Genomic DNA, 23,404 nt, shown 5'->3' on the forward strand with positions numbered 1-23,404 from the left:
GTGCCCTTCCAGCAGTGCCCTCCCCACCAGTCTCTGCGGCTGCCAGACCATCTTCAGCCTGGCATCTCGCACGTCTGCATCAAGGCCGCAGCTGCCAGGCCGTTATCATTGCTGGAGGCCAAGGAGGCCTTCCTCCCTCGCTTGCCATGTAACTAGTCAACAGAGCTCTTATCTGCCTTCCTCCAGGTCCCAAAACAATGCCTCTGTCCCAAAACAATGCCTCTGTTCACACCAACCTTTATCATGCTGATATTATGGGAATGCGAGGGTGGGGGGACTATGGGAGGAGCCATGTTGTAGCTGACAGGTACATGCCAGGGGTCAGAGAGCCAAACTTCAGTTTCAGCCATCTGAACCTCGGCCTGACGCTCTTGAAACGTTCCCGAGTCTTTGCTGGCTGACTGGAGCACCAGACGCTTAGAGCAGCTTCCCCTCTGCTCTTGCCACTCAGATGGACAGAAAAAGCCAGAACGTGGCCATTTTCCAAAGTTTATTTAGAAATCGAAATGAGATTTTGGTGGCTGCAGAAAAGGGGGGGGGGCAGTTATTGCAAACGAGTTGGTTGTGACGCAGAGGTCTCTGCTAAAGACAACACACAGGCGCCTGCCCAGGACCACGTGGGACAGGGGCCTGAGGGCTGCACTGGGGGCCGCTCACTGAGGCACAGGCTTGCTTCTCGACCAGCACCTTTCCTTTGCCGCTGCAGCAGCAGAGGCGGCCCAGTTGGCAGCCAGGCCTCTGAAGGGCTCCAGGACCCGCCCCGCAGCTGGGCCAGAGGAAGGGCAGCAGAACAGACCCTTCCCCACCAACCGCCAGAAGTGTCCAACGGGAGGGAAGGAGAGCCCTGAACCCAGCACGGCTTATCCCACCAGGCCTGGGACCGCTGCCAGCCCCTGCCACGGTGGCTCCGAGGGCAAGCAAGGCACGCCAGAGGGAGGAGGCCCCAGGGTGCGCCAGCTGCTCGCTCTGCAAAGGCACGGGGGTGTGTGTGTGTGTGTGTGTGTGTGCAGAGTCCGCCCTTCAGGGCTCTGCCGCTCTGCACATGCAGGGCAGGCCAGGCACTTTCCAGCGTCGGCCCCCGTGCAGCCGCAGCGCCAGCCATTCCTGCTGGTGGGGGCTGAGGTAGGTCTCCGGGCTGCAGCCGAGCAGGTCCCCCGGCTGGCTCTCCCCGGCAGCCCTGGAATGGGCAGGCAGCCCTTCCAAGCTCTCCAGACTGTTGAGGCTGCTGGGGACGCCGTCCTGCATGCGAGTGCCGTTGTAGGCGCCTAGGGGCAGAGACAGAAGTCAGCAGAAGGAGATGCGACAGGTGCTGCGAGGGCACACAAGAGCAGCAGAGCAGTGAGGTCGCTGCAGCTGCTGGGACCCAGGCCTTTCACCGAATCTCCTGCTCTGGGGCTGGCTGGGAAAGTTCTTCCACCTGCTCCAGGTGTGAGGTTGGGTGAATTCCGGGCCCCCTTTCATCCCCCCCCCCCCCCGGGGGGGGGGGCTTCCGCCCCTCCCAGCTCCCCGAGGCTGAGTCTGCCGCCGCCCGGCACCCTAAGAGAGCTGGAGCCCCCCTGGAGCCCTGCGGGGCACTCACAGCACTGGTGGAGGGCGTCCCAGGTCTGGCAGGGCAGGGAGGCCTTGCCGGGCTGCTGCAGGAGGCAGGTGACGGCGTTGTCCACCTGCTGGAAGACGCGGAGGGAGAGCAGCCGCTGCCTGGTCTCTGCAGGGAGCCCGGCCTCCTCGGACTGCAGCAGCTCCCTCACCAGCTCAAAGTCCTGCTTCAACTGAAGGGCGCCCTGCAGGCTGGGGAAAGAGGGCGGCCGGCCCCTTCAGCTGGTCCTGGCCGGAGACGCCGCCCCCCCCCCCACCAGGTAGCTGCGAAGCGGAGCAGCCGAGCCTCACCTGAACCTGACCTTCTGAGTCAGGATGTGGTCCAGCCAGGCTTCCAGGAAGGCGGTGGTGACCTGGCTGAGGGTCGGCTCCTGGACCTCGCGGGGCAGCGGCTGGAGGCCCTGCAGGACTTGGCCCAGGACAGCCTGGGTGGCCGCGGAGGCGTACTCGCTGGGGGAGCAAGGCACGTCTGCGGGGGCAAGCAGCGCAGCTGGCACTCGGGGAGCCCAGGGGGAGGGGCGCCCACCAAGCCCTCGCCCCCCCGCACCAACCCCTGCGGCAAGAGTACCTGCTTGGCGGGCGAGGCGCCAGTGCTTGCCCAGGGGCATGGTTTGCCCAAAGATCTCCCCTGCCATGCGCCTGCACTCCGAGGAGAACAGCCTCAGGGCGTCCTGGGCGAAATCCTGGGGGAGCACGAGGGGCGTGAGTCTGGGGTCCCAGGCGGAGAATCCCAAAGGCACCATTGCCCAGGCACCCACTCTCCTGAACAGGCCAAGCCCCGAAGGCCCCCCTTCCCCGCAATATCAACCACGTGCCTCTCCTCCTCCCCCCCCACAACTCCAGGCTGAAAGGGTCAGGGAGAGGAAGGAGGCCAAGACAGGAAGAGCCGTGCGGAGGGCAGCCCATCCACCCCCTGCCCCATTCAGCCCCCTGCCGCTTGAGGGGCTGGCAGAAGTGCAGGCCAGGGCCTGGGCCTCCCCCCTGCCCCGCCCAGAGGGCTCACCTGTAGGCTGGCTGCCATAGAGTCGACCTGCTGGCACAGCTCTTGCTCCTGCTGGGAGACGAGGGGACCACCCTTCCCTTCCTCCCGGGAAGGGTCTGCGGTCGCCAGAGCCGCTAGCCTGCTCGCCTGTGTCTTCAGCAGCTGAGAAGAAGAGCAGGGGTCTCCTTAGGGGGTTGCCCCCCCCCCCCCCCCCCGGCCTGGACGAGGCTCGTGCCTGGGGCCACCGGCAAGGGAATATCCGATGGGGGTGAGGCTGCCTCCCCACCCTCTCCTCCCGTCAGGTCAGCGATGGGACCAAGGGGGTGGCGGCCATTCCACTTGCCTGCAAGTCTCCTTGGGTGACGAGCAGAAACGGGCTGAGGGAGCCGGCCGCCAAGTGCTGGGAGGCTTTGCCCAGGGCCCAGTAGCAGGAGGCCTGGCTGGCAGCGGCGGACAGGGACAGCAGGACCAAGCGGCAGCCTGCGGGCCCGAGGAGGCAGTGGCCGGCTGCAAGGGAGGAGACGCACCCGTCAGGGGCTGCTCGGCGGAGGGGCTGCAGCCGAGCAAGTGGGGGCTGGGAGACACTCACCGGTGCTCAGCGGGGACCAGGCATCCCAGCACTGCAGGGAGAAGGCCAAGGGCAAGGAAAGGCTGTGGAGCAGCTGAGCTGTGCGGCTGCACGACGCCTCCGTGGCCCGGGGTGGCACGGCCACACATTTATCAGTCAGGCTGGAGCCCAGCGCCCGGCAGAAGTCTGGTCCGGAGGAGAAGAATGTCTGGTGAGTTCCCTGCACGGGACTTCCCATGGGCTGCGTGCCAGGCCCACGGCTGGGCCTCCTCCTGCGCTGACCACACTGCCCCCCAGGCCAGAGCAGGCTCCCCCCCTCACCCGGTGGGCCCTTGGCTGGCCAGCACTGCAAGGGTCCAGCTGGGATCCGCTCTGACCTTGGTCCCAGTGCCTGAGGACTTCACGCAGCAGCAGCCGTAGAAACAGGCCCCTCAGCTCTTCCGTGCTCTCTCGGGGGACGCAGGCTGGAAGCAGAGGGGGGGGGGGGGAGAGAGCGCGCAGCGTCAGCCAGCCTCCAGCAGGGTTGTTGTCCGGGCCTCCAGGGCAGGAAGGTCTCCGCCTGCCTTTCCTGAAGGGTCGGTCCTTTCGAGCCTCCCCTCATCACCAGAGAGCCAACTCTCCTGCACAAGGATCCCACCCACAGCCCACCAGAGGCCCAAGGGGTCTGTCGGCCACCCCAGAAAGGCCTTTGGACTCAGTTAACCCATTACTGGCCCTTTTCCTGGGGTCTGGCTGCAACCCTTTAGCACGGCTGCCCTCTGAAACGCCACGCTTGCAGTTGTGACTCTGCACTGTGCACCTGCAGACTGGGACCCTTGCAGAGTGTTCCTTGCTCTGCTACTTTTGGGGGGGGGGTTGGGCGGGGGTGGATGCAGAATGGCCCGGCACGGGGGGGGGGGGGGCAGGAAAAGAAGAGGCAGAAAGGCCCAGAACCCCCCCTCCCCAGGCCCTCCTGGAGTCACTCCAGCCGGCCTCTGCAGCCAAGAGAGCCCTCGCTTGCTGTGAGAAATGGAAGCAAAGGTGCCCCAAATCCCACAGCACCTGCCACACGTCTGGATGGGCACGGGAGTCTCACAGGGCCAGACGCCACCAGCACCCCTCATGCCTACCGTGGAACGGGGCGTGGCCAAGTTGCTGGCCCAGCGTGGCCACTGTCCTTCCCTGGAACTGTGCCATGGGCAAACGGACCTCCAGCTGGTGGGCTAGGGCAACGGCAGTGGCACTCCAGAGGAGGGGGCAGCATTGCGCGTACAGCCCCCCAGCAGCCTCCGAGTAGGAAGCGTCCAGCCAGTGCACGGTCTTCCAAGCAGGCAGGGAAGCGGAGTCAGACCCCCCCGGCCCATGAGACTCCTCCAGGCCCCCGGGGGGCCTTTCCTGGTTGGGCCTACGGAGGAGGTGGTGCCACAGGCTGCCAGTGGAGGCCACCAACTTCCCCAGGATCCACAGCAGGTGCTCTTCCTCTACGTGGCACAGGGCTTGCAACTCTGCAGAGAGGCTGGGGGCGCCCTCGCCAGCCTGCGGGGCCGCTGCCAGGAGCCCTGGCTCAAGAAAGCCCTCCCAAGACGTCGCCGCTTCCCCGCTTCTGGCCCGCGCCTGCAGCCCGAGGAGCAGCTGGCAGAGCTTGCGGGCCGCCCGCTGGCCTCTCTCTGCCGCCAAGATGCCCAGAACTCTGTCCACGGGGAAGGCAGAGGCTCCTCTGGGCTCTCTTCGCAGACCTGAGCTGCATCCTGGCTCCGCCCACAGTGGCTGCCGTGGCTGGTCTCTCAACACCTGGTTGTAGATTTCCAGCCCCTGGAAGAAATCGGAGAGCGGTGCCGCGGACAGGCAGGTGGTGTGAGCCAGGTGGCGCAGCAGGGCCTCTAGGCAGCGCTCTGAAAGGCAGAGGGCCTGCAGGGCCAGCAGAGAGAGGGCCTGCTTCATGCGCAGCACCACCTCGTGCCTCAGGAGAAGCAAGGGCCGCAGCCAAGGGTCACTGCGCATGTGCCGCTGCAGTGCATCCCAGTGAGCGGTGTGGGTGCGCAGCTGTTCACACAGTCCCCGCAGCAGCCGCCCCGAGTCGGCCTCCTGCCTACCGCTGGGCAGAAGCAGAGAACGCTCCGCAGTCCTCAGGCGGCGCACAAAGTCCGAGGCGGCCTTGAGTCGCCGGCTGTAGTGGCGGGCCAGGCGCAAGTTGTGGTGCTGCTGCAGCAGAGCATGCATGGTGGCACACCGGCGGGCTGCGCCGCTCCACACCGCGTGGTACGAGAAGGCCGCCTGGGGCAGCTCTGGGCGCACATGGCCCTGGAACGTCTCGGTCCGCAGATCCTCTCGCACGCAAAGGCTGCGGCTGAGCCCCAGGAAGCTGCGTTCCACCTGGGCCAGGTGGGCCACGCCTCCTGTCGTCTCCTCCTCCTCGTCACTGTCTTCAGGGTCTTCGGTGGGACGCAGCGGCAGCAGGCGCCTCCAGTTGGGGTGAATGCAGTGGCGCAGCAGAGCTTCAGCGGTCTGCAAGGATTTCGCCAAAGTCGTCCGGGAGCTGGACCCTGCAGGGAGGCAGAAAGGGGGGGGGTTGGGGGGGACTCTGAGTCCCTTGTGCCGGCAGCTGCTCCCTGCCCTGGCTTTGGCGCACCTGGGGAAACATGGGAACTGCAGCCCCTGCCCCCTCAGGTCCGTTTCCCCAAATGGAAAGCAGACGGACCCTCCTCCTTTCCTTTGGGTGGGGAAGCAGGAATAATCCATGGCAGCCCCCCCCCCCCCCATGCGAGAAGCCCCTTACCTGGCTCGGCCTCCTCTCCCCAAGCCGGCGCCACCTTCCTGGGCCCTGCCAGCGCGCTGAGGGGTGGCAGAAGGGTATCCGCAGCTGGTGACTTGCGTGCCATGAAGAGGAGGAAGATGGCCTCGATCCCCTGGAAGACACGGGAGTCAGCCCAGTGCCTGCCCCCCCCTCGCAGGGAGCGCCCCTCCCCCCCCCTGCAGAAAGGCTTGAGCCTGCCTTGCCCTGCTCTTCTGCGGCCACAGGGGAGGGGCGGCGGGGGAGGGACAGAGTGCCTGCTTGCCCCGGGGGGGGGGCGCTCAGGTGAGCCCCGTCAGGGTCTAACGCCTGCTGCCCCCCGCCGCCCCCCCTCGCACCTCTCCCAGCGCCGGGCCAAGGGCCCCAAAGGCCGCCCCGCTCAGCCCGCCCGCCCGCCCGCCCGCCCGGGGGTCTCCGCCCCTGCAGATGCCGCAGATGGACGAGCGCGGCCTCCTCCCTCGGGCGCCCCTGGGACGCGCGCAGCGTCCACACGTGCATCGCTCACCCCCTACTGGGGAGGCACGGAAGAGGCGGGGCCTGAAGCCCGCCGTCGCCCTGGCAACAGGGGGGTCCGCGCCCGCTCGCCCTCCACGCGCCTCCCGCTCGCCGCCGCTGTAGTCACCGGCAACTGCCCCGGCGGGCCGCCAGGCGAGCGAGCCAATAGGAGCCCGGGCAGGAGTCACGTGAGGCGAGAAGGCGGGCCCTTCGGTCCGGAGGCATGCAATTCCGGCAGAGGCCGCCAAGCGGCGCGGGTGGGGGAGCGGGGTCCCTGCCGGCAGAAAGCCAGCGGCTCAGGCGCGCTCTCTGCCCCGTGCCGAAGTTGCCTGCTGCCGCGTCCTGCGCGGTGGGGAGGGGCCGAGCAGCCCCCCCCCCCGGACCCTTCGTTTTTCGTAAACAACTAAATTCGGGCCCAGGAGCCCCCGGGAGGCCAGGAAGGCTTTCGGGGCAAAAGCCAGCCGAGCGGAGCGGCTTGAGGGTTATCTCACCTCCCCCCCCCAGCCCTTCCTCTGCAGCCCCCCCCCTTTTGCGAAAGAAGCCCCGGAGGCATCCCGAGCTTGCCTCGCCCTTCCTCCCCCTGGTTTTGACCTTTCGGTCCTGGGCCCCTCAGATAATGTTGTTTTAACTAGAGAGCCCAGATTCTCTTTTAAAATCCACCTTAAATGCAGCCTCTGGGCTCCCTGGTTTCAACAACATTGAAAGAGATGCTGTTGGGTGGGTGGGGGGGGGGGGGGTTTCCACCCTGGAACAGCATAGTTTTCAGTGCTGTTTAAACTAGGGAGTCCAGATTCTCCTTTCAAATCCCCCTTAAAGGGAGAATCTACCCCAAAAGGAGGCATCAGGAGTTTGGCCCACCTCGAGCACACCACTCTTCCCCTCCCTACAGTCTGGCCACAGCGAGTAACTGGGAAGGTGGTGGCCGAAGGCCGAAGAAGGGCCCCTAATGCCTTCCCCCTTGCTGGGCAGGCCAGCCTCGCCTGCCTCTGGCTCCACCGGCCTAATCCTCAGCATCGGCTCCTAATCCCCGGCAGTCATGCCGGAAGGCAGGGGCGGAGGCTGTGTGCGCGAGGCCCGCAACAGAGGCACGAAGGGCGGCTGGCAGGACCCCTTCCCCTGTCGCTCTGAGAGCCCAGCAGTCAGTCCGCTAGGGTCTCTCCTCCCGTGCGTGTTCCTCGCATTCTTGCTTTGCTCCCCTGGCGGTTCATTTGCAGCCCACCCTGCCCAGAATTTCTGCTCTCTCCTCCCCAGCACGTGGCTCCTCCTGCACCTGAGCGCAGGTCTCCCCTGCCTGCCTGCCTGCCTGGTCCTTCTTGTCTGTGGGGACCTTTTCTTCTCTGCTGCCTCCAGGCCTCCTGGGACTTCTTCTCCCCCAGCCAAAGCCCCACAGTTCCTCTTGTTGCCTGGCACCCCGTCAGCACCCCTGGAAACCCTCCCCCCTCCCTTTGCAGGAGCTGCATTGGGATGCCTTCTTCCACTCCCTGAACTAGAAGTATCAGCATACAATGTTCCGCTGTCAGACCTCCCCAGCCTTCCAGGATCAAAGTATTTGTTACCACAAAATGTAATACAGCACAAGCAACGCAACAGATAATCACCACTGGACATGCGGATTCATCACCCTCCCACCCCCCTTATCTTTGAGAATAACTGAATTTGTACAAGATGGCCGTATTTGAACCATGGTTCCCACCACCGCTTGCTCCCTGTGGATCAGCAGCCTTTGTGGGGCGAAAGGGAAGCTCAGAAGGGCGTAATGGAGCCCCCAGGCCTCAGGCTCTCAGCCCCACAGATCCCCCCTCCCACTTGTTATTCTGTTGCTCCAGAGCTGACCTGGCCCAAGGGCACCCACCCACCAGTTCAGTGCTGCACATCCATACGGAAAGCCCTGCTGGGTCAGACCGAGGCTCATCAAGTCCAGACGACTAAACTGGAGTCCTGCTTTGAGCCTGGGGGGTCTGTTCTGTTTTTCCCACAGGGAGCCGGTGGGTGATGCGCACCAGACTGGAATGTCTGCCCCAGGAGGGGCCTTTTGCAGCCGCACAGGGGAGAGGGGAGCCCAGCTGGACCTGGGGGCTGCTGCTGGCCCTGGTGGGTTTGCCTAACTCCTGGGTGTATCTGTGCATCCGTGGAGCTCCCGGGGTGCCGCCACTCGGCCTCCAACCAGCTGTCTTCAAATTGCCTAGACCCCAAACAAGGGCCACTTGGAAGCAAATCCAGAGACCTGCCTGCCTGCCTGCTCAGGCTGCAGATTCACAAGGGCCATGGAGTGCTGGCCCCCACCCCTGCAACCCTGTACGGTTCACGCAGTTATTGCCCAGTGCTGATACTCCATACCCCCGTCCCGTGGAAGCACATGCAGTGTTCCAGCCCCTCAGCACAAGAAGGCCAAGTGAATGGCCAAAGAGACTCCCCGGGGGGGGGGGGGGCTGCTGCTCCTGAGCCTCGCCTCTGGAGTCAGGGGCCTCTCTTGTGGGCAGCCGCGCCAGGCCCCAGCTGAGCAGGAGGCCCCACTCCAGCCCTTACCTCCAGAGGCGGCGGCGTTTTGTGGCTCTGGGTCACAGCATCCTCCTCCATGGCAGCCACGGTGACTCCCAGCCGCAGTTGCACTGACAAGGACACCAGCGGATTGGCTTCCCTGGCAGTGGCCTTAATCTGGTCTGGGCAGCAGGGTGCTCATTGGCTTAGGGTGTCAGGCCACTCCGGGGTGGGGGAGGGGAGATGCCTCCAGGCCCTCCCCTTTCCCAGGACAGTCCTTCAGCCGAAGGAGCACTCCCAGAGGGGTCCTCTCCCGCACAATAACTCCAGTCCCAAGGGGAATAATGCTTCAGTCCCGTCAGGGGAGCACCAGCCAAGGGGACCCCTAGGGAAACAGGGAGAAGTGGGCAGGCAGAGGTGGGACTGAGCCAGGCAAAGTGCTCCTGGCCAGCTCAGAGAGGATTCAACACCCCCCCCCCCAAAATAAATCCTACCCAGCCTGTGTTCTTTCTGGGGTTGGGAAAGATCTTATGCCAAGAGTGAAGGAGGTGCCAACCAGGTATGCTGGTACCACCAGGCTGCTACTTTCTGGTTTTATTTATGACGTTTGGCTGTTTTATGTTGCGTTGTTCTTTTAGCCACTCAGGAGCTGCCTGCAGCCTTGTGTTGTTTTAATGTAGAACATTTCTTGTCCCTGTGTTGTTGTTTTTATATGAGGATTGACACTGGCCTGCAGGGAGCTGAGAATGAGCTGCTCTTGATCTATAATGGTAAAGAAATTCCTTCTGCCCCAGGGCAGCAGTCTAGCTGAATCTGAGTACTTCTAAAGCCCTCAGCGGCCCATGCCGGCAGAGAAATGGGGCGGCAGAGAATGGGCCAGGTAGGAGGATGTCTGGTGTCTTTTTAGTGTTTCCTTCTGCCCCCCCCCCAACTGAAAATAGCAAGCAGAGTTCTCTCTTCCCAGTTTATCCACACAACAACTATGCAAGGTAGGCTGCACAGAAAAACAGCGACTTACTGGTCCAGTTCCCTCACTGAGCTGATTTATTTTATGTTATTAACTGCATTTGTGGTCCACGTTCTCAGTGGGACTCAGGATCGGCTGCCAAATATAAAAAGCAACTCTTAACTGCATGTAAAATATTTAAACAATTCAACAAAACATCTAAACACACAAGATTTTCAGGCAGAGACTAACTAGATGGTCACCTGACAGCAATCATCAGAGGAAGGCGGGCCAGTTCTCGGCTCTTGCGGCTCTTTCTTGCACGCGGGGTGTGTGTGTGTGTGGCGGGGGGGGGCCTCCAGTGTGTGTGTCCAGTGGCGGGGTCCTCCAGTGGAACCCGGGCCAAGTGTCATTTTCTTTCAGGTTTTTTGCCTTCCTGGGTGGGGGGGGGGGGGTAGCGCCCTGACTCCCAGCACGGAGAGAAGCAGCCCTCGCCAGCCCGACCTGAACGCCCCGCCCACAGGGGGCAGCCACCCGCCCGCTGCCCACAACTAAGATGGCGCGCAAGGCTTCCGCGACCAAGGCGACTTCCGGCAGGCGCGCAGGATGTGCGTCACCGCGCTCGGAGAGCTTTGCGGAAGTCTACGAGGGCGGCGGCGAGCCCATCCATGCCTCTGGCGCGCCGTGGGGACGCTGCGGTAGCGGTGCCCCCCATGTGGGTAAGCCTGGCGGGGATGGGCGCGGCGGCGGCGGCGGCGGCGGCGGCGGCGGCGGCGGTCAGAGAGAGGGAGGCCGGCCGGCCGGCTGACCCTCCTCCGCCTTCTCCCGCAGGGCCTGGAGCTGGTCATGCAGCAGCTGGCGGTGGGAGACGGCGGGGACAATGACGACGACGAGGAGGAGGACGACGACGAAGGCCCCTGTGAGTGGCGGGGGGGGGGGTGGGGACGGCCCTGCAGGGCGGTGGGTGGGTGGGGGGTGCCGGTGAGCTGCCCGCAGCCTCCCTCCGCCTTCGAGCGCAGACCGGGGGTGGGGGTGGGAGGGTTGGGCGGAGGGTGCCGCCGCTCAACCCGGCCCGGCCCGAGCGTTCACCCCCGGGGCTCGTCTTCCCGCAGGCCGGCTGCCGGTCGTGGCCCAGTCGCAGTGCCTGTCGTGCCGCCGCTTCTCGCTGGTGGCTGGAGTGGGCTGCCTGTACTGCGAGGGCGACAACACGGACGACGACAGCTTCAGCTACGAGGACTGGGAGGCCTGCAGCGAACCTGAGGAGGAGCATCTCCTGCGGGCGACTCCAGTGACGTTCTGTGGCTTCAAGAAGTCCTTCCTGTGCGACTCGTCTCCGCCCCTCCGGCCAGCTGACAGGAGTCAGGACTGCTCACAGCTGGCCTTTGCTCTGCCCCAGAAGCACCGGCTGACGGCTGAGGTGAGCCCAGGAGGGGCGCGCATTGGTGCCTTCCGTGGCCGCTCTCCCCTCCCTCTGTGCCGCTTGGCACCGTCTCTCGCTTCAGGCTGCCGGGAACCACAGGACAGCTTCTGTGCCTTGCGTGGGATCACCTGTGCTGCCTTCGCCACTTGTCTCCCTTTGTGTCTGAAATTCTTATGGGTCCAGCAGGCTGCGTTGCCAGTAGTGCTGCATCTAAGCCTCTGCCCTCTAGCTGGGGTAGGCAGGCCGGGCACCAGAAAGACAGGGATGCCTCTGCTACTTCTGGCGAACACTGCTCCATGCAGACATGCTTCTGTTTGGTGTAGTAGGAGGGGGGCTCACTGCTTCGCACTCGCTTAGGAAGCAGAAAGGAACGCAGAAGAGCTCGTGGCAGAGGAAGAGCGTGTCAAGAGGAAGGCTGAGAAGAAGAGGCTGAAGAAGAAGGTAAATCCCGGAGTCGGTTTTTGTGGGAAGGGATCTCCTGGGGAGCCTGTTCGTGACTAAGCGGCAGCTTCATTTTTTCTCCAGAGGCAGAAGGACAGGAAGAGACAGGAGAAACGTAACCAGGAGTTAGATGCAGGGAGCCAAGCTCAACCAGTGAGTATCTGCTTGTGAACTTGTGCATGTACACAGGCAGGAAGTCACTCTCACCAGTTGTGAGTGGGCCCGGTCACGTCACTGTGGTTTAAGATGCCGAAATTTCCCTCCTTGTTCTGGGTCTGGGCTCTGATGGACCAGGAGCATTCAGGTTGCCCTGGACCCCCTTCATGGGGAGGGCTGCTGTGGAGACCCTGTGCAGAGCAGGAGGCAGCCTCTGAACTACCCCTTCAGTCTGCAAAGGTGCAGGTGGCCTGGCCTTTTTTTCCTTGCAGGCTGCACCCTCAGACAAGAAGCGAGGAGGCCCTTTGACCGATGTTGCAAATGTGCTGAAACGCAGGCCTTCTGAGTTGGAAGGGGGCTCCTCCCTGGGCCCCAGCGAGACCCTGGCCTCCCCAGGCTGCAGTTCAGAGGAGGAGCTGGAGGTGAGTGTGAGCTGTGTGGAGGGGGAGGAGCTGGAGGGCGGTGCCAGCGGACGGAGGGAGCTAGAGCTTCAGGAGGGCAGCGTGATTCCAGTTCTTGTGTGCCCAGAGTGCAGACCTGGCACAAGGATGTTCTTTATGAGACTGAAGAAATCCTTATTAGTTGAGGAATCCTTATTAGTTGAGATCATCTTGACGATTTCCTGTTAGGGGTCTTTTCTCCTGCTGCTGTAGCTGGAACGTTGGTGTTTTATTGTGGTTCCTGTCCAGTTTGCCAGCTCCAGGGCCCTGCAATAGGGCAACCATGCTCAGCCAGCCATTTTCCAGCCAGGTTCATGACCATCTTTGGAGCTGAGAACAGCAGCTCTTTGCGGGCCAGGCTGTCTGGGGAGGTGGGGGGGGGGGTAAAACCGCTGAGCAGAGGAATTATTCTCCCGCTTCCATTCCTTATCTGCAGGAAGAGCTTGATCTGACCAGCACTTTTGTCTCAAAAGCTCGCCTGAAAGTGAGCTCCAAGCCCCCACTGCGCAAAGAGAAAACAGAGAAAGGGAAGCCAGTCCAGCCGGAGAAGACGGAACACCAGGTGAGTGGAGGGGACTTTGACTCTGTCTTCTTCTTTCCTGCCTCACCTCAGTCTTTCCCTTTAAATTATCTGTGTGGGCAGAACGGTGGCTTGCTCCTCCAGTCCCCGCAGCCCTCCCCCCCAACATGTGACTGGCAATTGGCCTTTGTTTCCAGTGGGCAGGTAGTTTTTCACTGCTTGTTTGAATCAATACCAATTTGAGAGTTTGATGTAGGTGGAGACGCGATCTGAGGACTGTGCCGTAGTTTCAAAGTGTCCTTGAGCACTTCAGGCTGAATTTATCACAGGTGCAGAAACTACCTGGCTGGGTTGTGGAAGCAGGGGGATCCTTACCTGTTCCTTTCTGTTGCAGGCCCTGAGACCTGGGCTCCAGAAGACTCCTGTAGAGCAAAGCTTGGTTCTGGCAGGTGAGTGGGGCGGGGGTTGGGGGGGGGAGGAGCAGGAGCCTTCTCTCCCCGAAGCTGCCCTGTTCTGGGAGAGGTCTAGGCGGGTCTTCCTCCCAGGACTTCGTAGTCTGGATGAGTGGTGTCTGTGGGTCGGTCCCTTTTGATAGGAGTTTTTTCTATCTGGATGATTGTCTCTTTTCCCCCTCCCAGATTGTGGGAATGAGACTGCTAAGTGTGGGCGCTACTGGGAGGCCGTGCTGCTGTTCACAGAGGCTGTCAAACTGAACCCCCGGGAATACAGGTCAGGCTGGGTCACGTATTGGGGTGGGACAGCCCCCCGTTGTGTTGCCACACACCAATGGCAGGACCCTCCAGGCTCTTCTTGCCGGCTGACCTCTGCCCTGTCTCTTGCATTAAAGGACAGAATAGAAATCCCCTAACATAAATAGACAAATAAATACATGTCTTTATTATTCCCTTCATTTCTACCTGGGGGCACTCAGAGGGGGTCTTTGAAAGAACCACCCTGTAAGGTGTGGTTTTGATTGTGTGTGTGTGTGTGACTAGCCCTATATCACCCAGCACGTTTCCAGGGCCGGGGGGTGGGGGTGGGCTTATATCAGGGACTCCCAGATCTCGTCCACCACAGTGGCTCTTGGGTGCCTGCCAGCTTGCCACTGTTAGCTTGGCTACGCTCAGCAACTTTTCGATAGGGCTCGGAGACAGACTGGCCCCCAAATCCAGGGCAATGACATTTTCTCTCTTTCTCTAGGTTTTTTGGCAACCGCTCCTTCTGCTATGAGAAGCTGCAGTGTTACCCAGAGGCCTTGCATGATGCCCGGCTGGCCCTTCATCTGCAGCCAGGCTGGCCCAAAGGGCTCTTCCGCCAGGGCAAAGCCCTCATGGGTCTCAAGGTACTGATGGGGCTGGAGGGGGGCAGTGCTGCCAGGGGTCACCCACGAGGCCGTTCGGCAACAGGGAGGAGATAGCACCGTTCTTGGCTAGGCTCCGGCTGAGTGGCTCTTGGGCCTGCTCCCCCTGCCGTGGGCAGCCCTATAACTGGCCCCCTGACGTCACGCTGCTTCCACAGGCAGAGCAGGAGGCCCCTTTGCTTCCCGGGGAGGCTGGGGGTGGGGGGGTGAGGAGCAGGAGTGGGCACAGTCACGCCACGGAAGAGCATTTTTGCCAGGGACGGAAACCTGGGGGGGTTCGTGGGCAGTTCAGCCATTGCCTCGTGTGCCGTATTTTGATATCAAGGACTGATAAAATACAGTAAGCTTCAGATTAGAGTTTATACCATTTCAAACCATTAATAATGGTACAGAATGTCCATTGTGGCTAGTTACTGAGGGGTGGGGGGGAACTATTCCCATTTAGAGTCCTCCTTGAAAGTAGACCGTGTCTGTCTACAGTCTGTTCAGTAACAGACATCCTATACCCGTGGTGGCGAACTTTTGGCACCCCACTGTCCTATACAGTGGTGGCGAACCTATGGCACTCCAGATGTTCATGGACTACAATTGCCATCAGCCCCTGCCAGCATGGCCAGTTGGCTGATGGGAATTGTAGTCCATGAACATCTGGAGTGCCATAGGTTCACCACCACGGTCCCATCATGAGCGTGAAGCTGTCTCCCATCTAATCCAGTAGTGTGATGCCTTCTGCTAGTCCTTGTAACCAGAGCCCTCCCCCCACCCCCTTGGCCAATCAGGGTCACTTTTGCCCGCTCAGACTGGCAGCGGCTCTCCAGGGTCTCAGGGGGGCTTCCACACCCACCCACTGCCTGACCCTCTTAACTGGCGATGCCGGGGGTTGAACCAGGGATCTCCCGCATGCCCAGCAGAGGCTCCCCCGTTCCTGGTCCTGCAGATTGTCCTGCATAAAAGTCTTCACGTGGTTTGTGTTGACTGAGTGAAACCTGGTCTTAGGAGGCGTTTCCTGGCTGCGAGACCCTTGATCAGACCCTTGTCCTGCTGCAGACGTCGGCTGGCTTTGGGCCGGTTGGGCTACCCCCACTCAGCCCAGCCTCCCTCACAGGGCGATTGGGAGGAGGGGAGGGGGGACACATTTTGCCTGCCTGCTCTTCTGGCCTCTGTCTCTCTTGGCCTCTGGTGCCCCTCTAAGACCCTCACCCTTCTTCTCTCCTCCCCAGCACACGCAGATGCCGCCTGGTGACCTCGAGAGGAGTTGCTGCCGGTGGGCGGCTTCCGGGGCGATGCAGCCCCCCCCCCCGGGTGCAGCGCAATACGCAGATGCCGCCAGGACCTTCGAGGAGTTGCTGCAGGTGGACGGCTTCCGGGGCGATGCAGCCACTCAGCTGCACCGGTGCCACGTCCAGCTTGTGCTGGTGAGCAGCCCTCTGGGCTCCTCTGGGCAGTGCTGGGAAGGGCCGGGGGCTGCCATGTGCCAAAGAGCTCTTGTTCGGTTGGGGGCAGGGTGAGGGGCACCCCCCCCCCCCGCGGAGAGCCACCCTCCCCACGGGCCATCCTGGCACCACAGTCCAAGCTCTGAGCAGCTCCTCTCACGTGCGGCCTGGAGTGGCCTGGAGGGGAGTGGGCGGGGCTCCTGCTTTCTCAGGCCCTTCCCGGGGGGCAGGGAGGGTGTTGAGCCCCAGCCGTGGAGGCGGCTCGCTGTGCCTCTGCCACTGAGTGGGCTTCAGGCACTCCTCTGCGTGCAGTGACCTCTCTGCCTCCTTTCTCCTGCCAGCGGAACAACTTTGCCCCGTGTGCTGCTGCTGCTGCTCCTCCTGGGTGGAGCGGCCTGGCCCAGGCGGCCCCCCCGCCTTTGCCTGGTGAGTGGCCTCTTTCCTCCCTGAGAGGGGGCAGGCATCCTGGGCTCAGGGCAGCTGGGCCCACCCTGGGGAAGGGCTGGAGTTGTGACGCCTAACCGGCAGTCGTTTGGCTGGGCAGCAGGAGGCTCCCGTGTGGGGTAACCGGCTGCTTTCGTCTCCCTTCCTGTCATGCCGAAATGCCAGGAGGCCGGCCCTTGGCAAGCTGCAGCCCCCAGGTTGGGGGGCCTCTGGCCTCGTTCAGCATCACCAATTCAAAGTACCCCATGGAAGTGACAGCTGCACCCACCTCTGTCAGGTAAGGGGCGTGATGCTGAAGGGTGGGGGGACGCTTGAACCCAGGGCTCTCTGGAGTGCTCAGGCGAGCCCTGATGAGCCAGCAGGAGCCCCAGGTGTACGGCCTTGCAAAAGCTGGCCCTGCCTGTGGAAAGAGAGACGAGTGAGGCCGGCTGGCTGTAGCCCCTGGATCAGGCATCAGAGAGGCGCCTTCCTTCCTGTCCTCCCTGGCTGTTACCTGCCACTGGCCCCTTCCTCCCACCTCAGTGTCCCAAGGCTGGGCAGGCGCTGTCTCCACTGCAGAGTGTCTGTCATGGGATGGGGTGGTCTGATTGGGACATCCAGGGCCTGCCAGTGGTTGCTGGCCTTCAGTTTGCAGGGGGCAGAGGAAGACCCCTAGATTCCTGTTCAGGGGAGGGGAGGGGTGGGGGATAAGCCCCAAGTGTGCTGGCGGGCCCTGCAGGTGAGTGATGGGGGCTCTCTTCTGCTGCAGGGAGTGGTTTGCTGTCTGGGTGGGGAACCTCACGCCCAAGATCACCCAGGACGTCCTGCTGCGCTACTTCCAGCCGTGAGTCCCCCTTTGCCTGCCTGCCCACCCCCCCTTCCCCAGAAGGCTGGCTGGAAAGGGCCGTCCTCTCAGGTTGCCGGGCGGCCCCAAGGTGTGCAGCGCCCTTCCTGAAAGCATCAAATCACTGCAATGCGCACCCCCCCCGCACACCCCCCCCCCAATGGAACGGCCGATCAGCGGAGGGGCCGTGGCTGAGTGCGCCATCCTCTGCTTCCCATGCAAAAGGTCTGGCCTTTCAAGCATCAAGGGTCATGTTGGAGGGGATGTGGGGGACCCTTTCTCGGCCAGAGACCCTGCAGAGCGATTTCAGCCTGCATGGAGAGGGTGGACCGAGGGACTCAGGCTGCAAAAGGCAGCTCCCTTCCTGTGTTCCCGTTGGGGCCTCCCCAGTCCTCTGCTCTACTAACGTGGGCAGCTCGCCAAGGTCCAATCCTGGACAACGTGAGCAAAAGAGACGGGGTGGATCCCAGTCCAGCTCCAACCCGATGCCCTCCCTGGCAGCTTTCTTTACCAGCCAGGCCTGACTGGCTGCTCCAACGGAATGGGGCAGCCCCTCCCCAGTGCCCAGGTGGCCCCGTGGTTGGGGGTCTGGGGGCAGCCGAACCGTGGCTTTGTGGTGCTGACCCTCCTCTGGGTGCAGGTTTGGGCCCATCGACTCCATCCGCTGCCTCCCGCAGAAGTTCTGTGCCTTCGTCAACTACACATCCCGGGAAGCGGCTGAGGCGGCCTTCGTGGCCTTGCAGGCAAGTGGGAGCCCCCCTCCTTCTGCGTCCCCCTGGGGGGACAGGGGGCAGTGGGCCTTTTGCTGGTGGGGAAGGGGGGGCAGATGACCCAGGGCCCCAAATGCTTACTCAGCATCAGCAGTTTTCCACCTGGTTGGCCCCTGAAACTTTGCCTGCACGGAAACTGAAGCCCCCTCCTTCCGAGATGGACCGTTAGAGTCCTGCCTCACTGGCCCAGCTCCAGCCTCAGACATCCTCCTCCTCATGAGGAGCTGTGGAGGCTTTGGGGCAGGGCCCTGTCAGAATGTATAACTGGCCCCGGGGGCCCCGTGGAGACTGGAGCCAGGCCTGGATGTGGCAGGGGCTCGCTCAGGCCTGCCTGTTGTGCAGTGAGGGGTCTGCAGGCGAGCTGTTTGGGCAGGGGGTGAAATGACTGAGCTGCCTTTGCTGGGAGGGCCTGCTTCGTGCCGCTCCAGCCATGCCCACACGCAGCCTTTCTTCTGTCTCCCGCCCAGGGTGCAGACGTGGCAGGCCGGAAGCTGCAGCTGCAGTTGAAGCACCCGGTGCATGCCACCCCACCCGTGAGCAAGGCCTCTAGCAGCAGCCAGCTGCCTGTGAAGAGGTAGGCCTGGTCCATGCCAGCCTGGCGCAGGGTTGGGACTGTGGCTTGGCATAGTGGCTGCGTGTCTTGGCACAGAGCCACAGTCCTCAGGGGGCCCCCATCCTACAGGACCGTGTGCCCTTCTCCCTGCCTCCCTCAACTAAGCCAAAGTGTGCTGGGGGGTGAGGCGGGCTATTTGCATCTGGAGAGATGACTTGTAACTCTGTCCTTCTCTTCCAGGGAGCCGGCTCCCCCTCCCACGGCCTGCGGGTGCCCTGGACAGAATGCCACTTGTGCCAAAGGGGGCGGCTGCTCTTTTAGACGTCTCCCCCAGAGAGGAGCTGCAGCAACGAAGCTGCAGCAGTCTTGAGCTGAGCGGCCCTTAGTTGGGTTTCCTGGGACAAAGACACTGGTGGCCAGGGCAGCCCCTTTGGGGTTGCCTTCATGGAGACACCGGGGGGGCCCTCCTGACTGGGGCCACTTGCCGAAGTCACGGCCTCCAAGCCCACCCTCTCAGCAGATGGTTTTCTTATCTGGTTCCCCCGCATAAACTGCTGGAGGAGGATTGGCTGAATTCAGCTTCCTGTAAGGGGTATGTTCCAGGCTGCGCTGCAGAGAGGTGGGAAGGGGTCTCTGTGTGGGTCTCTCTTTGTGGGTGGGGACTGGGGTGGCTCACGGGTCCCACCCCCGGGAAACTACGTACCTGCAGCCCCTTTGCTGCTGCAACTGCTGACGGCCAAGTGAGGTGTCCTTCTGCGGGCCAGTCAGCTGCCCCCCCCCCCTGCAGCATTGGGGTGGGGGTGGGGCTCCTGGCCCTGCTGGGACAGAGGGAAATTGGAGCAGGTTGTGTGCAGCGGGTGATGTCACAGGACTTGGCCCAATCCTGGCCCTGCAGCAGAATTTCACATGGATGCAAGACTCAGTCGGGAGCAGAGCCCTCTTGCCTGCTTGGCCCGTCGGTCGGGGATGGCTGCTTCTGGCTTCGCCTTAAACTGTTTGCAATAAAGTCTTGAAAAATCTGCATTGACGTGTGCCCTCTTCTGCCCTGCTGCCCACATGCTCTAAACTGCTGCCACTGTGGAAAAGTTATTTCTTATGTCAAGCTAGCACTTTGCCCAGAATTTAAACCTATTATTGTGTGTCCTCTCCTGTGCTGCCAATAGGAGCAGCTCCTTGCCCTCCTCTAAGTGACAGCCCTTCAAATACTTCAAGAGAGCAACCTCCTCTTCCCCAGACTGGACGTTCCCAGACCCGCCCCCCCCAAGTCTTCCCCTGCAGAGGGGCCCTGGTCATCCTCCTCGCTCTCCTCTGCTCCACTCTGTTCTGGCCATGTCCTTTTTGAAGTGAGGCCTCCAGAACTGCGCACAGGACTCCAGGCGCGGCCTGACCAATGCAGTGAGCGGGGGACTCAGACATTTTGCGATCTGGACGTTACGTCTCTGTTGATTCACCCCAAGATCCCATTAGCCTTTTTTTGTCCTCTGCAGCACGCTGGCTGATCATATGTCGTGTTCTTGTCCACCCGTACCCCTAGATCTTGTTCACATAGTATTATGCAGATACAGAACTCCAAGCTATTGTTGAATTGAATCTTGTTCACAACTACCTACTTTTCTAAAAAAGAAAAGAAAGAGAAATTAAACCAACCCTGACTGGAAAGAAGAAAACAATTTAGTCAACCTTGGAACATGTCGCCTTCATGGTGTGCTCGCATCTTTTAGAAGGGGATTGCGTGCAGTAAGGGTGGGCCTGAGTTCAGTCTTGTGCGACACGTGTTACCTGTTCAAAGATTCCCCAGCTAGTTGGGCATCATACTCTGCTATAACAGGAAACAAACCATTTCCCTAGAACTTTTGGTGGTTGGAGAATCTTACATATCTTTACAGTCACTGATTTTGGCAATGTCAAGTAATTCATGGAAGGAACAATAAACCTGCAAGTCACTAAAAATCTGCAATGTGAGATTCAATGGCCTCCCTGTGCAGTCTCATAGTATCCTTATGAATTGTCCAGAATTTCAGTGCTTTCAAATAAAATGTTATGTCCAGTTTTGTTTAAGACATGTTCTGCTACTGCAGATTTTTCAGGATGGTTAAGCCGACTGTCTTTCGTGCTCCATAATACGAGTCTGAATGCTGCGTTTTGTGGTTCCTATGTAGTCCTTTCCACAGCTGCAGGGTATGCAATAGACTCCTTCAGAAGTGAGTGGGTCTCTCTTGTCCTTTGCTGAGTGTAGCATCTGCTGTATTTTCTTGGTAGGTTTGAAGATGGTTTGTAGGTAATGCTTTTTCATCAGTTTCCTTATTTGATCTGTGATTCCCTTGATGTATGGTAGAAATATTTTCCCCATGGTGGGCTGTTTCTCCTCAGTCCTTTGGGTTTCTCTTGGTCTTCAAGCTCGTCTGATTTCTGTTGTGAAGTAGCCATTAGCCTGTAGAGCCCAGTCTAGGTGATTTCATCAGGGAGGAGGTGAGGTTCACGAATTCATTTTGCACAATCTGTCAGAGTTTTGATTATACCACTTTTCTGTTGTGGATGGTGGTTGGAGTTTTTATGTAGATGTAGGTCTACGTGGGTTGGTTTTCTGTATACTGTGTGGCCCAGTTGATTGTTGGGTCTGCGAAAGAGACTCTGAGAATTAACAAAGCTTGGCTACCAGTACTTAAAAACACCAGAAGCAAAGGTCAAGGGCCTGCTAAGTTCATGGACCATGGACTCCATGCAAACACAGGATTTGCATTCACCAATGCTGCTGGTGGTGGTGCAGGGAATGCAAATGTGAATTACTCCCTGGACTGAAAAACCCCACCTGCAATACTGTACTATCAACCACACCTTTGCATAGCAAGTTCCACCCAAACACTTACTGACTGGTTCCCCACCCAGGGACATGACAATTTATACCCCACAAAAACATTCCCTTCTCACTGGACACAGTGTGTAACAGACTTTCCCCTGTGATACACCTCTGAAGATGCCAGCCACAGATGCAGGTGAAATGTCAGGAACGAGATCCACCAGACCACGGCCACACACCCTGGAAAACCCACCACAACCAGTTGAATACGGCCGTGAAAGCCTTCAACCACCACAACCAATTTACCTTTTAAGTTTTGCCCTTTTGAAGCAGGGTGTCAGCCACTTCTCTGCCACTCTTTCACCCGACCCTTTGTCTGGGAGTGATGAAGGACTGGGAAATTGGGGGCAGTTCTTTTAAGGTTACTTCCCCCCCGCCCCCGTTTAGGCTTGATTACACCTTGAACCTACTTATCTGTCTTTTTGGCAGCCTGACACTCTCTTCCAACAGCACATTTCAAGAGAATCTGCTTTCTTCCTGTTAGTTTTCACACCCTTTCATAGTACCCTGTTTCCCTGAAAATAAGGCATCCCCTGAAAATAAGACATAGTAGAGGTTTTGCTGAAGTGCTAAATATAAAGCATCCCTCGAAAGTAAGACGTAGCAAAGTTTTTGTTTGGAAGCACGCCCATCGAACAGAACACCAGAGCATGCAGCTGTGGAGCGAAAAAAAAGACATCCCCTGAAAATAAGACATAGCGCATCTTTGGGAGCAAAAATTAATATAAGACACTGTCTTATTTTCGGGGAAACACAGTAATAGACAATACTATGGCATTAATAATAACAATAATATAATTGTGAAAATTGTTAGATTTCTAACCCACTCTATCCCAACTAGTTGGGCTCAGGATGGTTTACAACATAATTCAAATGCACAACAATTTAAATGATCAGAATTTCCAATATTAAAAGCTCTAGGTGGCGCCAAAACATATTCAGAACCAGTGACGGGAATATAGGAAGAAGGTAAAGCATCTACACTCAGTATGAAAGGGAATAAGAAGAGACTCAGTGGTGGGATTCAGCCGGTTCACGCCACTTTGGCAGAACCAGTTATTAAAATGGTGCTTGTATACAACCAGTTGTTAAATTATTTGAATCCTACCACTGAGTAGACTTTTAATACTTAAAACAGAAAAACAGAAAAAGAATGGGGGGGGGGGGGGGCAGACCAAACAGACAGAACCTGCCGCAGTCCTCAGCCATGGGCTTGGAGGAACAACTCCACTGTAGCCGATCTCCCAGGACGCTGGTCTCACCAGATGGAGCATTCCACGAAGCCAGAGCCAAAAGAGCTCTAGCTCTGGCTGAGGACAACAGCTGGATGACTTTGGGGCCGGGTACCAGCAGCAAGTTATTTCCAGATGAGCCTAATGCTCCTTGGGCGCATATCAGGAGAGGTGGTCTCACAGATATGACACTCCAGATCGTTGAGGGCTGTAGAGGTCAATTCCAGAACCTTGAATCTGATCTGGTGCTCCACCTGGAGCCAGTGCAGCTGGCGGAGGACCAGTTGGATATGTTGGAAGTGAAGGACTTTGTTACGCTGTTTCCTGCCTCACCCTACAGAGGGGGTTTTTTTTTTACTAGAGAGCTAGTGGCTAGATAGGGACCTAGGGATTTGACACCTTTACTCTATCATGCTGGTTCTATCCCTTTGATGTTGGGGACTGATACCCTTGTGACTTCCTTCCCTTCCCGCTTCTTCCTCACCTTCCTCACCACTTCTTCCTACCATGCCTAGAGAGAGGATGGATGCTCCTCTATCATCATCTCCATCCAGCTAGGATTAAGATAGCATAGTGACTCTATTCACCTACCTTTCTATCCAGAATGGAGTCTCACTAATAAATACTCTTTTATTAGATCAGAAAACTATAACTGACTCCTCAATTTCTTTTGTGTAAGCTTACGCGACATTGGGATTCATCACGACACGCGACGACACGAGTGCAGGTAAGGGCTTCTGCTGTGTTCTAGCCACCCGCGTCAGCTTCTGCTAATCTACTTATAAAGAGGATAATCTCCAACTACCAGGGAGCTCTTTATCCTAACAGGTTAATGGGCCCAGCATTCAACAGGTTAATGGGCCCAGGACATTCAACAAGTTATTGTGCCAATGGCTGTTTAGCCCATATTTTCTTTTACTTTGGCAGGATTGAGATCCCAACCTTTGTTTTTTACCTGTGCTGAAAGAGCTTGGCACTGGACGGAGTTAAGTTTCTGCTAGTTTTTTCCCAAAGGCTTAGAGGAGTGCAGTTCCTAGGGATTTTTTTTTGACAAACTCTTTCTTTTTTGTAATTGGCTTAACGAATTTGAGCCATTGACTACAAAGATACCTCCTCTTCT

General features: G+C 59.5%; 2 protein-coding genes across 4 annotated transcripts; one reads left to right on the plus strand and one right to left on the minus strand.

Moving 5' to 3' along the window:
- Positions 1-477: 477 nt before the first annotated feature.
- Positions 478-10,173, minus strand: CCDC142 (coiled-coil domain containing 142). 3 transcript variants are annotated; one of them, XM_048510242.1, is made up of 11 exons: positions 10,099-10,173; positions 5,902-6,031; positions 4,256-5,668; positions 3,524-3,610; positions 3,168-3,332; positions 2,922-3,085; positions 2,600-2,740; positions 2,165-2,279; positions 1,888-2,065; positions 1,580-1,788; positions 478-1,265 (listed from the first exon to the last, which is right to left on the minus strand). In XM_048510242.1, exons 2-11 carry the CDS (start codon positions 6,002-6,004, stop codon positions 1,021-1,023), a joined length of 2,820 nt encoding a protein of 939 aa, XP_048366199.1. In that variant the 5' UTR covers positions 6,005-6,031; positions 10,099-10,173; the 3' UTR covers positions 478-1,020. The 3 variants fall into 3 exon arrangements, with proteins under 3 accessions (XP_048366199.1, XP_048366196.1, XP_048366198.1); XM_048510239.1 differs by lacking the exon at positions 10,099-10,173 and adding an exon at positions 8,938-9,031; XM_048510241.1 differs by lacking the exon at positions 10,099-10,173 and adding an exon at positions 6,422-6,551.
- A 272-nt stretch (positions 10,174-10,445) lies between these two features.
- TTC31 (tetratricopeptide repeat domain 31) lies at positions 10,446-19,218 on the plus strand. The gene is made up of 17 exons (XM_048510203.1): positions 10,446-10,554; positions 10,667-10,754; positions 10,948-11,252; positions 11,613-11,696; positions 11,781-11,849; positions 12,125-12,274; positions 12,729-12,854; positions 13,207-13,261; positions 13,451-13,541; positions 14,013-14,153; positions 15,482-15,587; positions 15,947-16,031; positions 16,215-16,326; positions 16,798-16,872; positions 17,513-17,615; positions 18,110-18,216; positions 18,436-19,218. Exons 1-17 carry the CDS (start codon positions 10,504-10,506, stop codon positions 18,563-18,565), a joined length of 1,878 nt encoding a protein of 625 aa, XP_048366160.1. The 5' UTR covers positions 10,446-10,503; the 3' UTR covers positions 18,566-19,218.
- Positions 19,219-23,404: the final 4,186 nt, after the last annotated feature.

The sequence above is a fragment of the Sphaerodactylus townsendi genome, linkage group LG10 (genome assembly GCF_021028975.2).
Source record: "Sphaerodactylus townsendi isolate TG3544 linkage group LG10, MPM_Stown_v2.3, whole genome shotgun sequence".
Classification (NCBI taxonomy): Eukaryota; Metazoa; Chordata; class Lepidosauria; order Squamata; family Sphaerodactylidae; genus Sphaerodactylus; species Sphaerodactylus townsendi.